Consider the following 16,161-nt stretch of genomic DNA (forward strand, 5'->3'; position numbering starts at 1 on the left):
GTGGATTTTTCCTGGGAATTTTGGGAAACCCGTGGATTTTCGGTGGGAACCCATGGATTTTTGTGGGAATTTTGGGAACCCTGTGGATTTTTTGTGGGAATCCATGGATTTTCAGTGGGAATTTTGGGAAACCCATGGATTTTTCAGTGGGAATTTTGGGAAACCCATGGATTTTTCCTGGGAATTTTGGGAAACCCATGGATTTTTTGGTGGGAATTTTGGGAAACCCATGGATTTCTGGTGGGAATTTTGGGAACCCATGGATTTTTTGTGGGAATGTTGGGGATCCCATGGATTTTCGGTGGGAATTTTGGGAAACCCATGGATTTTTTGGTGGGAATTTTGGGAACCCATGGATTTTTTGTGGGAATTTTGGGAATTCTGAGGGGACAAATCCCACATTTCCACCCCACACCTCTTCCCTTCAATCCCTCATCCCCTGCCCTGCTATTCCATGGAAACCTATGGATTTTTCCTGGGAATTTTGGGGAACCCATGGATTTTCAGTGGGAATTTTGGGAAACCCATGGATTTTTTGTGGGAATTTTGGGAAACCCATGGATTTTTTGTGGGAATTTTGGGAACCCATGGATTTTTTGTGGGAATTTTGGGAAACCCATGGATTTTCAGTGGGAATTTTGGGAACCCGTGGATTTTTGTGGGAATTTTGGGAATTCTGAGGGGACAATTCCCACATTTCCACCCCACATCTCTCCCTCACTTCTCTCCCCAGCTATTCCATGGGAATCCATGGATTTTTGTGGGAATTTTGGGAATTCTGAGGGAACAAATCCCAAATTTCCACCCCACAGCTCTCTCTCACCCTTCTCCCCTGCTATTCCATGGAAACCCATGGATTTTTCCTGGGAATTTTGGGAACCCATGGATTTTCAGTGGGAATTTTGGGAACCCATGGATTTTTTTGTGGGAATTTTGGGAATTCTGAGGGGACAAATCCCACATTTCCACCCCAAATCTCCCCCTCACTCCTCTCCCCAACTATTCCATGGAAACCCATGGATTTTCAGTGGGAATTTTGGGAACCCTGTGGATTTTTTGTGGGAATTTTGGGAAACCCATGGATTTTCGGTGGGAATTTTGGAAACCCATGGATTTTTGGTGGGAATTTTGGGAAACCTGTGGATTTTCAGTGGGAATTTTGGGAAATCTGTGGATTTTCAGTGGGAATTTTGGGAAACCCATGGATTTTTTGGTGGGAATGTTGGGGATCCCATGGATTTTTGTGGGAATTTTGGGAATTCTGAGGGAACAATTCCCACATTTCCACCCCACATCTCCCCCTCACTTCTCTCCCCTGCTATTCCATGGAAACCCATGGATTTTTGTGGGAATTTTGGGAATTGTGAGGGGACAATTCCCACATTTCCACCCCACAGCTCTTCCCTAATTCCCTCAGCTCTCTTCCTTGGTTTTCCAGGGAATTTTGGGAATTCTGAGGAACAAATCCCACATTTCCACCTCACAGCTCCCCCTGACCCTTCTCCCTTGCTATTCCGTGGAAACCCATGGATTTTTGTGGGAATTTTGGGAATTCTGAGGGAACAATTCCCACATTTCCACCCCTCATCTCTTCCCCTCAACCCCTCATCCCCCTGCCATGGTGTTCTATGGGAATCCATGGATTTTTTGTGGGAATTTTGGGAATTCTGAGGGGACAAATCCCAAATTTCCACCCCAAATCTCCCCCTCACTCCTGTCTCCAACTATTCCATGAGAATCCATGGGTTTTTGTGGAAATTTTGGGAATTCTGAGGGTAAAAATTCCACATTTTCACTCTACGGCTTTTCCCTAAATCCCTCAGGTCTCTGCCTTGGTTTTCCAGGGAATTTTGGGAATTCTGAGGGTAAAAATTCCACATTTCCACCCCACACCTCTTCGCCTCAATCCCTCATCCCCCTGCCCTGCTATTCCATGGGAACCCATGGATTTTTGTGGGAATTTTGGGAACCCATGGATTTTTTGGTGGGAATTTTGGGAAACCCATGGATTTTCCGTGGGAATTTTGGGAACCCATGGATTTTTTGTGGGAATGTTGGGGATCCCATGGATGTTTCCTGGGAATTTTGGGAAACCCGTGGATTTTTGTGGGAATTTTGGGAATTCTGAGGGGACAAATCCCACATTTCCACCCCAAATCTCCCACTCACCCCTCTCCCCTGCTATTCCATGGGAATCCATGGATTTTCCTGGGAATTTTGGGAAACCTGTGGATTTTTTGGTGGGAATGTTTGGAAACCTGTGGATTTTCAGTGGGAATTTTGGGATCCCGTGGATTTTTCCTGGGAATTTTGGGAACCCATGGATTTTCAGTGGGAATTTTGGGAAACCATGGATTTTTGTGGGAATTTTGGGAATTCTGAGGGGACAATTCCCACATTTCCACCCCTCAGCTCTCTCTCACCCCTCTCCCCAACTATTCCATGGAAACCCATGGATTTTTTGTGGGAATTTTAGGAATTCTGAGGGAACAATTCCCACATTTCCACCCCACATCTTCCCCTCACTTCTCTCCCCTGCTATTCCATGGAAACCCATGGATTTTTGGTGGGAATTTTGGGAATTCTGAGGGGACAAATCCCAAATTTCCACCCCACACCTCTTCCCCTCAATCCCTCATTCCCCTGCCATGGTATTCCATGAGAATCCATGGATTTTTCCTGGGAATTTTGGGAATTCTGAGGGAACAATTCCCACATTTCCACCCCACATCTCTCCCTCACCCCTCTCCCCAACTATTCCATGGGAACCCATGGATTTTTGTGGGAATTTTGGGAATTCTGAGGGAACAATTCCCATATTTTCACCTCACAACTTTTCCCTAAATCCTTCACCTCCTTCCCATCTTTTCCAGAGATTTTTGGGAATTCTGAGGGGACAAATCCCACATTTCCACCTCACAGCTCTCCCTCACCCCACTCCCCTGCTATTCCATGGAAACCCATGGATTTTTTGTGGGAATTTTGGGAAACCCATTAATTTTTGGTGGGAATGTTGGGGATCCCATGGATTTTTCCTGGGAATTTTGGGATCCCGTGGATTTTTCCTGGGAGTTTTGGGAAACCCATGGATTTTTGTGGGAATTTTGGGAATTCTGAGGGAACAAATCCCAAATTTCCACCCCTCAGCTCCTCCTCACCTTTCTCCTCTGCTTTTCAATGGAAAACCTCAGGATTTTGTGTAATTTGTGGAATTCTGAGGGGACAATTCCCACATTTCCACCCCACATCTCTTCCCCTCAACCCCTCATCCCCCTGCCATGATATTCCATGAGAATTCATGGATTTTTCCTGGGAATTTTGGGAAACCCGTGGATTTTCGGTGGGAATGTTGGGGATCCCGTGGATTTTCAGTGGGAATTTTGGGAATCCATGGATTTTTTTGGTGGGAATGTTGGGAACCAATGGATTTTCGGTGGGAATTTTGGGAAACCCGTGGATTTTTTGGTGGGAATTTTGGGAACCCATGGATTTTTTCCTGGGAATTTTGGGAAATCCGTGGATTTTCAGTGGGAACCCTGTGGATTTTTTGTGGGAATTTTGGGAAACCTGTGGATTTTCGGTGGGAATCCTGTGGATTTTCGGTGGGAATGTTTGGAAACCCATGGATTTTTTGGTGGGAATGTTGGGAAACCCATGGATTTTCCGTGGGAATGTTGGGATCCCGTGGATTTTTCCTGGGAATTTTGGGAACCCATGGATTTTCAGTGGGAATTTTGGGGACCCTGTGGATTTTTTGTGGGAATTTTGGGAAACCCATGGATTTTTCCTGGGAATGTTGGGAATTCCGTGGATTTTTCCTGGGAATTTTGGGAACCCATGGATTTTTCCTGGGAATGTTGGGAATTCCGTGGATTTTTCCTGGGAATGTTGGGAATTCCGTGGATTTTTCCTGGGAATTTTGGGAATCCCGTGGATTTTTCCTGGGAATTTTGGGATCCCGTGGATTTTTCCTGGGAATTTTGGGAACCCCTGGTTTTTCAGTGGGAATTTTGGGAACCCATGGGTTTTTTTGGTGGGAATTTTGGGAAACCCGTGGATTTTTGGTGGGAATCCTGTGGATTTTTTGTGGGAATATTTGGGAACCCTGTGGATTTTCGGTGGGAATCCATGGATTTTCAGTGGGAATTTTGGGAAACCCATGGATTTTCAGTGGGAATTTTGGAAACCCATGGATTTTTTTGTGGGAATTTTGGAAACCCATGGATTTTTTTGTGGGAATTTTGGGGATCCCGTGGATTTTTCCTGGGTTTTTTGGGAACCCCGTGGATTTTCGGTGGGAATCCTGTGGATTTTCGGTGGGAATTTTGGGAACCCCGTGGATTTTTGGTGAGAATTTTGGGAAACCCGTGGATTTTTCCTGGGAATTTTGGGAATTCCATGGATTTTTCCTGGGAATTTTGGGAACCCATGGATTTTTTCCTGGGAATTTTGGGAAACCCATGGATTTTTTGGTGGGAATGTTGAGGATCCCATGGATTTTTGTGGGAATTTTGGGAATTCTGAGGGGACAAATCCCAAATTTCCACCCCACACCTTTTCCCCTCAACCCCTCATCCCCCTGCCCTGCTATTCCATGGAAACCCATGGATTTTTCTTGGGTATTTTGGGAATTCTGAGGGAACAATTCCCACATTTCCACCCCACATCTCCCCCTCACTTCTCTGCCCTGCTATTCCATGGAAACCCATGGATTTTTGGTGGGAATTTTGGAAACCCATGGATTTTTTGTGGGAATGTTGGGGATCCCATGGATTTTTCCTGGGAATTTTGGGAACCCTGTGGATTTTCAGTGGGAATCCTGTGGATTTTTTGTGGGAATTTTGGGAACCCTGTGGATTTTTTGTGGGAATCCATGGATTTTCAGTGGGAATTTTGAGAAACCCGTGGGTTTTTTGGTGGGAATTTTGGGAAACCCGTGGATTTTCGGTGGGAGTTTTGGGAAACCCATGGATTTTTTGGTGGGAATTTTGGGAACCCATGGATTTTTCCTGGGAATTTTGGGAATCCCGTGGATTTTTCCTGGGAATTCTCTCCATTTCCCCGCAGCCTCGCTGAGCGGTGACACCGGGGTGATCCACGTGGTGGAGCAGGAGCAGGACCTGCACTGGGCCCTGGCCGAGGGCCCCAACCCGCCCTACATGGTGCTGCTGGACGGGAGCCTCTTCTCCAGGTGGGAATTCCTTTAAAATCTGGGATTAAATCCCTTTTTCTGGATGGGAATTCCCTCAAATCCAGGATCAAATCCCCTTTTCCAGTTCCCTCAAAATTCAGGATCAAATCTCCTTCTCCAGGTGGGAATTCCTTCAAAATCCAGGATCAAATCCCTTTATCCAGCTGGGAATTCTTCCAAAATCGGGGATCAAATCCCCTTTTCCCGTTCCCTTAAAATTCAGGATCAAATCCCCTTTTGCAGGTGGGAATTCCCAATCCGGGATCAAATCCCTTTCTCCAATTCCCTCAAAACCCAGGATCAAATCCCCTTTTCCAATTCCCTCAAAATCCAGGATCAAATCCCCTTTTCCAATTCCTTCAAAATCCGGGATCAAATCCCCTTTTCCAATTCCCTCAAAATCCGGGATCAAATCCCCTTCTCCAGGTGGGAATTCCCTCAAAATCCGGGATCAAATCCCTTTTTCCTGGTAGGAATTCCCTCAAAATCCGGGATCAAATCCCCTTTTCCCCTTTAAAATCTGGGATCAAATCCCCTTTTCCAATTCCCTCAAAATCTGGGATTAAATCCCCTTTTCCAGCTGGGAATTCCCTCAAAATCTGGGATCAAATCCCTTTTTCCAATTCCCTCAAAATCCGGGATCAAATCCCCTTTTCCAGGTGGGAATTCCCTCAAAATTCGGGATCAAATCCCCCTTTCCAATTCCCTCAAAATTTGGGATCAAATCCCCTTCTCCAGGTGGGAATTCCTTTAAAATCCGGGATCAAATCCCCTTCTCCAATTCCCTCAAAATCCGGGATCAAATCCCCTTCTCCAATCCCTCAAAATCCGGGATCAAATCCCTTTTTCCAGGTGGGAATTCCCAATCTGGGATCAGATCCCCTTTTCCAGCTGGGAATTCCTTCAAAATCCGGGATCAAATCCCCTTCTCCAGGTGGGAATCCCTCAAAATCCGGGATCAAATCCTCTTTTCCAATTCCCTCAAAATCCGGGATCAAATCCCCTTTTCCAGGTGGGAATCCCTCAAAATTCAGGATCAAATCCCCTTTTCCAATTCCCTCAAAATCTGGATTAAATCCCCTTTTCCAGGTGGGAATTCCCTCAAAAATCCAGGATCAAATCCCTTTTCCAATTCCCTCAAAATCCGGGATCAAATCCCCTTCTCCAGGTGGGAATTCCTTCAAAATCTGGGATCAAATCCCCTTTTCTAATTCCTTCAAAATCCGGGATCAAATCCCCTTCTCCAGGTGGGAATCCCTCAAAATTCGGGATCAAATCTCCTTTTCCAATTCCTCCAAAATTCGGGATCAAATCCCTTTTTCCAGGTGGGAATTCCTCCAAAATCTGGGATCAAATCCCCTTTTCCAATTCCCTCAAAATCTGGGATCAAATCCCTTTTCCAGGTGGGAATCCCTCAAAATTTGGGATCAAATCCTCTTTTCCAGCTGGGAATTCCTTCAAAATCTGGGATTAAATCCCTTTTTCCAGGTGGGAATCCCTCAAAATTCAGGATCAAATCCCCTTTTCAATTCCCTTAAAATTCAGGATCAAATCCCCTTTTCAATTCCCTTAAAATTCAGGATCAAATCCCCTTCTCCAGGTGGGAATTCCCTCAAAAATTGAGGATCAAATCCCCTTTTCCAATTCCCCCAAAATCCGGGATCAAATCCCCTTCTCCAGGTGGGAATTCCCTCAAAATTTGGGATCAAATCCCCTTTTCCAATTCCTTCAAATCCAGGATCAAATCCCCTTTTCCAGGTGGGAATTCCTCAAAAATCCGGGATTAAATCCCCTTTTCCAGGTGGGAATTCCTAAAATTCCGGGATCAAATCCCTTTTTCCAGGTGGGAATTCCTTCAGAAATCTGGGATTAAATCCCCTTTTCCAGGTGGGAATTCCTCAAAATCTGGGATCAAATCCCCTTCTCCAGGTGGGAATTCCTCAAAAATCCGGGATCAAATCCCCTTTTCCAATTCCTTCAAAATCCAGGATCAAATCCCCTTTTCCCCTTTAAAATCGGGGATCAAATCCCCTTTTCCCGTTCCCTCAAAATCCGGGATCAAATCCCCTTCTCCACGTGGGAATTCCTCAAAATCCGGGATCAAATCCCCTTCTCCAGTTCCCTCAAAATTCAGGATCAAATCCCCTTTTCCAGGTGGGAATTCCTTCAAAATTCAGGATCAAATCCCCTTCTCCAATTCCTTCAAAATCCGGGATCAAATCCCCTTCTCCAGGTGGGAATTCCTCAAAATCCGGGATCAAATCCCTTTTTCCGGATGGGAATTCCCTCAAAAATCTGGGATCAAATCCCCTTTTCCAGGTGGGAATTCCTAAAATCCGGGATTAAATCCCTTTTTCCAGATGGGAATTCCCTCAAAATCCGGGATCAAATCCCCTTTTCCAGGTGGGAATTCCTAAAATCCGGGATCAAATCCCCTTTTCCAGGTGGGAATTCCCTCAAAATCCGGGATCAAATCCCCTTTTCCAATTCCCTCCAAATCCGGGATCAAATCCCCTTTTCCAGGTGGGAATTCCTTTAAAATCCGGGATCAAATCCCCTTTTCCAGGTGGGAATTCCCTCAAAATTTGGGATTAAATCCTCTTTTTCAATTCCCTCAAAATCCGGGATCAAATCCCCTTTTCCAGGTGGGAATTCCTTTAAAATCCAGGATCAAATCCCCTTTTCCAATTCCCTCAAAATCCGGGATCAAATCCCCTTCTCCAGGTGGGAATTCCTCAAAATCTGGGATCAAATCCCTTTTTCCAATTCCTCCAAAATCCAGGATCAAATCCCTTTTTCCAGCTGGGAATTCCCTCAAAATTCAGGATCAAATCCCCTTTTCCAATTCCTTCAAAATTTGGGATTAAATCCCTTTTTCCAGGTGGGAATTCCCTCAAAATTTGGGATTAAATCCCCTTTTCCAGGTGGGAATCCCTCAAAATCTGGGATTAAATCCCTTTTTCCAGGTGGGAATTCCTAAAAATCCAGGATCAAATCCCCTTTTCCAATTCCTTCAAAATCCAGGATCAAATCCCCTTTTTCAGGTGGGAATTCCCTCAAAATCCAGGATCAAATCCCCTTTTCCAATTCCCTCAAAATCCGGGATCAAATCCCCTTTTCCAGGTGGGAATTCCTTTAAAATCTGGGATCAAATCTCTTTTTCCAATTCCCTCAAAATCCGGGATCAAATCCCCTTTTCCAATTCCCTCAAAATTCAGGATCAAATCCCCTTCTCCAGGTGGGAATTCCTCAAAATTTGGGATCAAATCCCCTTTTTCCAGGTGGGAATTCCCTCAAAATCCGGGATTAAATCCCTTTTTCCGGATGGGAATTCCCTCAAAAATCCAGGATCAAATCCTCTTCTCCAGGTTGGAATTCCTTCAAAAATCTGGGATCAAATCCCCTTCTCCAGGTGGGAATTCCCTCAAAATCTGGGATCAAATCCCCTTCTCCAGGTGGGAATTCCTTTAAAATCTGGGATTAAATCCCCTTTTCCAGGTGGGAATTCCTTCAAAAATCTGGGATCAAATCCCCTTCTCCAATTCCCCCAAAATCCCGGGTCAAATCCCCTTTTCCAGGTGGGAATTCCTCAAAATCCTGGATCAAATCCCTTTTCCAATTCCCTCAAAATCCGGGATCAAATCCCCTTCTCCAGGTGGGAATTCCTTCAAAATTTGGGATCAAATCCCCTTTTCCAATTCCCTCAAAATCCGGGATCAAATCCCCTTCTCCAGGTGGGAATTCCTTCAAAATTTGGGATCAAATCCCCTTTTCCAATTCCCTCAAAATCCAGGATCAAATCCCTTTTTCCAATTCCTTCAAAACCTGGGATCAAATCCCCTTCTCCAGGTGGGAATTCCTTCAAAATTCAGGATCAAATCCCCTTTTCCAATTCCCTCAAAATCCGGGATCAAATCCCCTTTTCCAATTCCCTCAAAATCCGGGATCAAATCCCCTTTTCCAATTCCCTCAAAATCCGGGATCAAATCCCTTTTCCAGCTGGGAATTCCCTCAAAATCTGGGATCAAATCCCCTTTTCCAGGTGGGAATTCAATTTTCCATGGATAAATCCCAAATTCCAGCCTTTTCCCCCATTTCCAGGGAGATTTTCCTGTACCTGAGGAGAAATTCCCGGATTTCCAACCTCGTTATTTTTCCAACATTTTGGGCCCTTTCAAAATTAAAATCCCAGGATTTTTCCTTCATTCCCTTGTTTCATCCCCAGATTTCAATTTTCCATGGATAAATCCCAAATTCCAGCTTTTTTTCCCCATTTCCAGGGAGATTTTGATGCAGCTGAAAGGATCCTCCCGGATTTCGGGCCTGGCCGTGGCCGCTGCCTCTCCGGCCCCTTCCCAAGGATTTTCCCCAGGATTGAAATGTCCCAACGATGGATTTGGTGAGCAAAATTCCCAACTTTTCCCCTCTGCTTTTTTCCCATTTTTTTCCCATTTTTTCCTCATTTTTTCCCATTTTTTTCCCATTTTTTTCCCATTTTTTTCCCATTTTTTTCCCCATTATTTCCCCATTTTTTCCTCCATTTTTCCTCCATTTTTCCTCCATTTTTTCCCCATTTTTTCCCCATTTTTTCCCCTTTTTTTCCCTTTTTTTCCCTATTTTTTCCCTATTTTTTCCCTATTTTTTCCCTATTTTTTCCCTATTTTTCCCCATTTTTTCCCCAATTTTTCCCAATTTTTCCCCATTTTTCCCCATTTTTTTCCCAATTTTTTCCCCATTTTTCCCCATTTTTTCCCCATTTTTTCCCATTTTTTTCCCAATTTTTTCCCATTTTTCCCCGTTTTTTCCCCATTTTTTCCCCATTTTTTCCCCATTTTTTCCCCATTTTTCCCCATTTTTTCCCCATTTTTCCCCATTTTTTCCCATTTTTTTCCCATTTTCCCCAATTTTTTCCCATTTTTTTCTCAATTTTTTCCCAATTTTTCCAATTTTTCCCCCTTTTTTTCCCATTTTTCCCCCCTTTTTTTCCCATTTCCACCCCCTTTTTTTCCCATTTTTTTCCCATTTTTTTCCCATTTTTTTCCCATTTTTTTCCATTTTTTTCCCATTTTTTTCCCCATTTTTCCCCTTTTTTTTCCCTTTTTTTCCCTTTTTTTCCCCATTTTTTCCCCATTTTTTCCCCATTTTTCCCCATTTTTTTCCAATTTTCCCCATTTTTTTCCCATTTTTTTCCCATTTTTTTCCCATTTTTTTCCCATTTTTCCCCATTTTTTCCCATTTTTCCCCATTTTTTTCCCCATTTTTTTCCCCATTTTTTTCACCATTTTTCCCATTTTTTCCCCATTTTTTCCCCATTTTTTCCCCTTTTTTCCCCATTTTTTTCCCATTTTTTTCCCTTTTTTTTCCCATTTTTTCCCCTTTTTTTCCCCTTTTTTTCCCATTTTTTTCCCATTTTTTCCCCATTTTTCCCCATTTTTTCCCCCCTTTTTCCCCCCTTTTTTCCCCCTTTTTCACCCCTTTTCCCCCCCTTTTTCCCAATTTTTCCCCATTTTTTCCCCATTTTTCCCCTTTTTTCCCTATTTTTTCCCTATTTTTTCCCATTTTTTTTCCCATTTTTTTCCCCATTTTTTTCCCATTTTTTTCCCCATTTTTTCCCATTTTTTTCCCTGTTTTTTCCCCATTTTTTTCCCATTTTTCCCCCATTTTTTTCCCATTTTTCCCCCATTTTTTTCCTATTTTTCCCCATTTTTCCCTATTTTTTTCCCATTTTTTTCCCATTTTTTTCCATTTTTCCCCCATTTTTTCCCCATTTTTTCCCCATTTTTCCCTATTTTTTTCCCATTTTTCCCCCATTTTTCCCCCATTTTTTCCCCATTTTTTCCCCATTTTTTCCCCATTTTTCCCCCATTTTTTCCCCATTTTTTCCCCATTTTTTCCCCCATTTTCTCAGTTTCTTCACATTTTTCTCCCCATTTTTTTCTTAAATTTTCCTCCCATTTTTCCCCTCCTTTTTCCCATTTTCTCCCCCATTCTTCCCCTGGTTTTCCCCGTTTTATTCCATTTTTTCACCATTCTTTTTGCATATTTCACCTTTTTTCCTATTTTTTTCTCATTTTTCAGGTGTTTACTCAGACACCTATGGCCCTCAGTTCTTGCCCATTTTGTACCCATTTTTTACCCAATTTTCTCCATTTTATCCCCATTTTTCAGGTGTTTATTCACACACCTACAGCCCCCAGTTCTTGCCCATTTTTACCCTTTTTTAACCCATTTTTTACCCATTTTTTTCCATTTTTCCCCCATTTTTCAGGTGTTTATTCAGACACCTACGGCCCTCAGTTTTTGCCCATTTTTTACCCATTTTTTCCCATTTTTTAGGTGTATATTCACACACCTACAGCCCCCATTTGTTGCCCATTTTTTACCCAATTTTCTCCATTTTATCCCCATTTTTCAGGGGTATATTCAGACACCTACAGCCCCCAGTTCTTGCCCATTTTTTACCCAATTTTCACAGTTTTTCCCCCATTGTTTAGACACTTATGGCCCTCAGTTTTTACCCATTTTTTACCCAATTTTCTCCATTTTATCCCTATTTTTTAGGGGTATATTCAGACACCTATGGCCCTCAGTTCTTGCCCATTTTTTACCCAATTTTCTCCATTTTATCCCCATTTTTCAGGTGTTTATTCAGACACCTACAGCCCTCAGTTCTTGCCCGTTTTTTACCCATTTTTCCCATTTTTCAGGTGTTTATTCAGACACTTACAGCCCTCAGTTCTTGCCCGTTTTTTACCCATTTTTCTCCATTTTTCCCCATTTTTCAGGGGTATATTCAGATACCTATGGCCCCCAGTTCTTGCCCATTTTTTACCCAATTTTCACCATTTTTCCCCCGTTTTTCAGGTATTTATTCAGACACCTATGGTCCTCAGTTCTTGCCCATTTTTACCCATTTTTCACCATTTTTTCCCCATTTTTCAGGTGTTTATTCAGACACCTACGGCCCTCAGTTTGCTCACTGCAATGGCTCCCAGTGGAACCCAGGAAACTCCAGATTTTTACCCAATTTTTACCCAATTTTCACCATTTTCCCCCCATTTTTCAGGGGTTTATTCAGACACCTACAGCCCTCAGTTCTTGCCCATTTTTCTCCATTTTTCCCTCATTTTTCAGGTGTTTATTCAGACACCTATGGCCCTCAGTTCTTGCCCATTTTTTACCCAATTTTCTCCATTTTATCCCCATTTTTCAGGTGTATATTCAGACACCTACAGCCCCCAGTTCTTGCCCATTTTTTACCCAATTTTCACAGTTTTTCCCCCATTATTCACACACCTACAGCCCCCAGTTCTTGCCCATTTTTTACCCATTTTTCTCCATTTTTTCCCCATTTTTCAGGTGTTTATTCAGATACCTATGGCCCTCAGTTCTTGCCCATTTCTTGCCCATTTCTTGCCCATTTTTAACCCAATTTTCACCATTTTTCCCCCATTTTCCAGGTGTTTATTCAGACACCTACGGCCCCCAGTTTGCTCACTGCAACGGCTCCCAGTGGAACCCGGGCGGCTCCGGGCTCTCCTTTGAGGATTTTCCCTTCCCCATTTTCCTGCTGCAGGACGCCAACGAGACCCAGCTCATCAAAGAGGTGAGGGGGCAAAAATCCCATTCAAAATCCCATTAAAAATCCCATTAAAAATCCCTTTAAAAATCCCTTTAAAAATCCCTTAAAAGTTCTTTAAAATTTGTTAAAACCCGGTAAAATGCGCTAAAATTCAATTTAAATTCGTTTAAGTTCATAAAAATTCCGTTAAAAATTCCATTTAAAATTCCATTAAAAATGCCATTAAAAATTCCATTTAAAATTGCGTTAAAAATGCCGTTAAAAATGCCGTTTAAAATTCCATTAAAAATCCCTTTAAAAATCCCATTAAAAATCCCTTTAAAAATCCCATTAAAAATCCCATTAAAAATCCCTTTAAAAATCCCATTAAAAATCCCATTAAAAATCCCTTTAAAAATCCCATTAAAAATCCCTTTAAAAATCCCATTAAAAATCCCATTAAAAATCCCTTTAAAAATCCCATTAAAAATCCCATTAAAAATCCCTTTAAAAATCCCATTCAAAATCCCATTAAAAATCCATTAAAAGTTCTTTAAAATTCGTTAAAACCCGGTAAAATGCGCTAAAATTCGATTTAAAATCGTTTAAGTTCATAAAAATTTCGTTAAAAATTTCGTTAAAAATTTCGTTAAAAATTTCGTTAAAAATTCCATTAAAAATTCCATTAAAAATTCCATTACAAATTCCATTACTAATTCTGTTAAAAATTCCATTAAAAATTCCATAAAAAATCCGTTAAAAATTCCATTAAAAAATCCATTAAAAATTCCGTTAAAAATTCCATTAAAAATTCAGTTTAAAATTCCATTAAAAATTTCATTAAAAAATCCATTAAAAATTCCGTTAAAAATTCCATTAAAAAATCCATTAAAAATTCCGTTAAAAATTCCATTAAAAATTCCGTTAAAAAATCCGTTAAAAATTCCGTTAAAAATTCCGTTAAAAATTCCATTAAAAAATCCGTTAAAAATTCCATTAAAAAATCCATTAAAAATTCCGTTAAAAATTCCATTAAAAATTCTGTAAAAAATTCCGTTAAAAATTCCATTAAAAATTCCGTTAAAAATTCCATTAAAAATTCCATTACAAATTCCATTACAAATTCTGTTAAAAATTCCGTTAAAAATTCCGTTAAAAATTCCGTTAAAAATTCCGTTAAAAAATCCGTTAAAAAATCCGTTAAAAATCCATTAAAAATTCCATTAAAAACTCCATTAAAAAATCCGTTAAAAATTCCATTAAAAATCCATTTAAAAATCCTTTAAAAATTTCATTACAAATTCCATTACAAATTCCATTAAAAATTCCGTTAAAAATTCCATTAAAAATCCATAAAAAAAGGCAGAAAAAAATGCCAAAAAATGTTTAATATTTATAAAAATAAGAAGTGATTGCTGTGTTTGTTTAATAAAAACCCATTAAAAATTCTGCAAAAAAAATTCATTAAAAATTCATTAAAAAATCCATTACAAATTCCATTACAAATTCCATTACAAATTCCATTACAAATTCCATTAAAAAATCCATTAAAAATTCCGTTAAAAATTCCATTAAAAATTCCATTAAAATTTCCATTAAAAATTCCGTTAAAAAATCCATTAAAAAATCCATTAAAAAATCCATTAAAAATTCCATTAAAAATTCCATTAAAAATTCCATTAAAAAATCCTTTAAAAATTCCGTTAAAAATTCCATTAAAAATTCCTTTAAAAATTTCATTACAAATTCCATTAAAAATTCCATTACAAATTCCATTACAGATTCCATTACAAATTCCATTACAAATTCTATTTAAAAATCCATTAAAAAATCCTTTAAAAGTTCCATTACAAATTCCATTACAAATTCCATTATAAATTCCATTATAAATTCCATTACAAATTCTATTATAATTTCCATTAAAAATCCATTAAAAATTCCATTAAAAATCCCATTAAAAATCCGTAAAAAAAGGCAAAAAAAAACTCCAAAAACTGTTTAAAATTTATAAAAATAAGAAATGACCATGCTGTGTTTGTTGCAGTGTTACCGCGCCCACAACGTGCCGGGCCCCGGGGCCGCGGCGCCGCCGTTCCCGCTGTGCGCGCTGCAGCTGCAGGCTCACATGCACGCGGCCGCCAGCACCGTCACCTGCATGCGCCGCAGCTCCCTGCAGAGCGCCTTCAGCATCAACCCAGGTAGGAATGCATGGGGGCTGTGCTGGGGCTGCTGCATTGCTGGGGCTGTGCTGGGGCTGCTGCAGTGGGGCCGCCAGCACCGTCACCTGCATGCGCCGCAGCTCCCTGCAGAGCGCCTTCAGCATCAACCCGGGTGAGTTGTGCATTCCAGCAATGCATGGGGCTGTGCTGGGGCTGCTGCATTGCTGGGGCTGTGCTGGGCTGCAGAGCGCCTTCAGCATCAACCCGGGTGAGTTGTGCATTCCAGCAATGCATGGGGGCTGTGCTGCAATGGGGCTGGGCTGCAGTGGGGCTGCAGAGCACCTTCAGCATCAACCCTGGTAGGGAATGCATTGCTGGGGCTGCAATGGGGCTGTGCTGGGGCTGTGCTGCATTGCTGGGGCTGTGCTGGGGCTGCTGCAATGGGGCTGCAGAGCACATTCAGCATCAACCCGGGTAGGAATGCATCAATGCATGGGGGCTGGGCTGCATTGGGGCTGTGCTAGGGCTGCAGAGCGCCTTCAGCATCAACCCTGGTACGTAATGCATCAATGCATGGGGGCTGCAATGGATTGGGGCAGTGCTGCATTGCTGGGGCTGCATTGCTGGGGCTGCAGAGCGCCTTCAGCATCAACCCAGGTCAGCAGCTCAAATCCTGGAGGAATCTGAGAAAACCGTGGGGAAATTCTGGGAAAAACACAGGGAAATTCTGGGGAAATTCACAGGGAAGTCCTGGAGAAATCCTGGGAAAAACAGAGGGAAATCATGGGGTAATTCATAGGGAAATTCTGGGGAAAACCCTGAGGAAATCCTGGAGAAATCACAGAGAAATTCTGGGAAAGCCACAAGGAAATTCTGGGAAAATTCACAGGGAAATCATGGGGAAAATCACAGGGAAATCGTGGGGAAATTCACAGGGAAATAATGGGGAAATTCATAGGGAAATTCACGGGGAAATACTGAGAAAAACACAGGGAAATAATGGGAAAAACAGAGGGAAATGCTGGGAAAATCGTGGAGAAATCACAGAGAAATTCTGGGAAATTCACAGGGAAATCGTGGGGAAATTCACAGGGAAATAATGGGAAAACCACAGGGAAATCCTGGGGAAAACCCTGAGGAAATCCTGGGGAAATCTTGGGGAATCTGGGAAAAACACAGGGAAATCCTGGGGAAATTCACTGGGAAGTCTTGGGGAAATTCTGGGAAAAACAGAGGGAAATCCTGGGGTA

General features: G+C 41.7%; 1 protein-coding gene across 6 annotated transcripts in view; it reads left to right on the plus strand.

The window, feature by feature from the left end:
- The window catches only part of NCSTN (nicastrin), a 51,597-nt gene that overhangs the window by 2,341 nt on the left and 33,095 nt on the right, over positions 1-16,161 (plus strand). For all 6 annotated transcript variants that reach the window (XM_074529745.1, XM_074529744.1, XM_074529747.1 and 3 more), the window contains 4 exons: positions 5,068-5,191; positions 9,472-9,590; positions 12,652-12,797; positions 14,797-14,950. In XM_074529745.1, coding sequence (XP_074385846.1) covers positions 5,068-5,191; positions 9,472-9,590; positions 12,652-12,797; positions 14,797-14,950 — 543 coding nt within the window. The remainder of the gene's footprint in view (positions 1-5,067; positions 5,192-9,471; positions 9,591-12,651; positions 12,798-14,796; positions 14,951-16,161) is intronic.

Source organism: Zonotrichia albicollis, chromosome 30 (assembly GCF_047830755.1).
Source record: "Zonotrichia albicollis isolate bZonAlb1 chromosome 30, bZonAlb1.hap1, whole genome shotgun sequence".
NCBI lineage: Eukaryota > Metazoa > Chordata > Aves > Passeriformes > Passerellidae > Zonotrichia > Zonotrichia albicollis.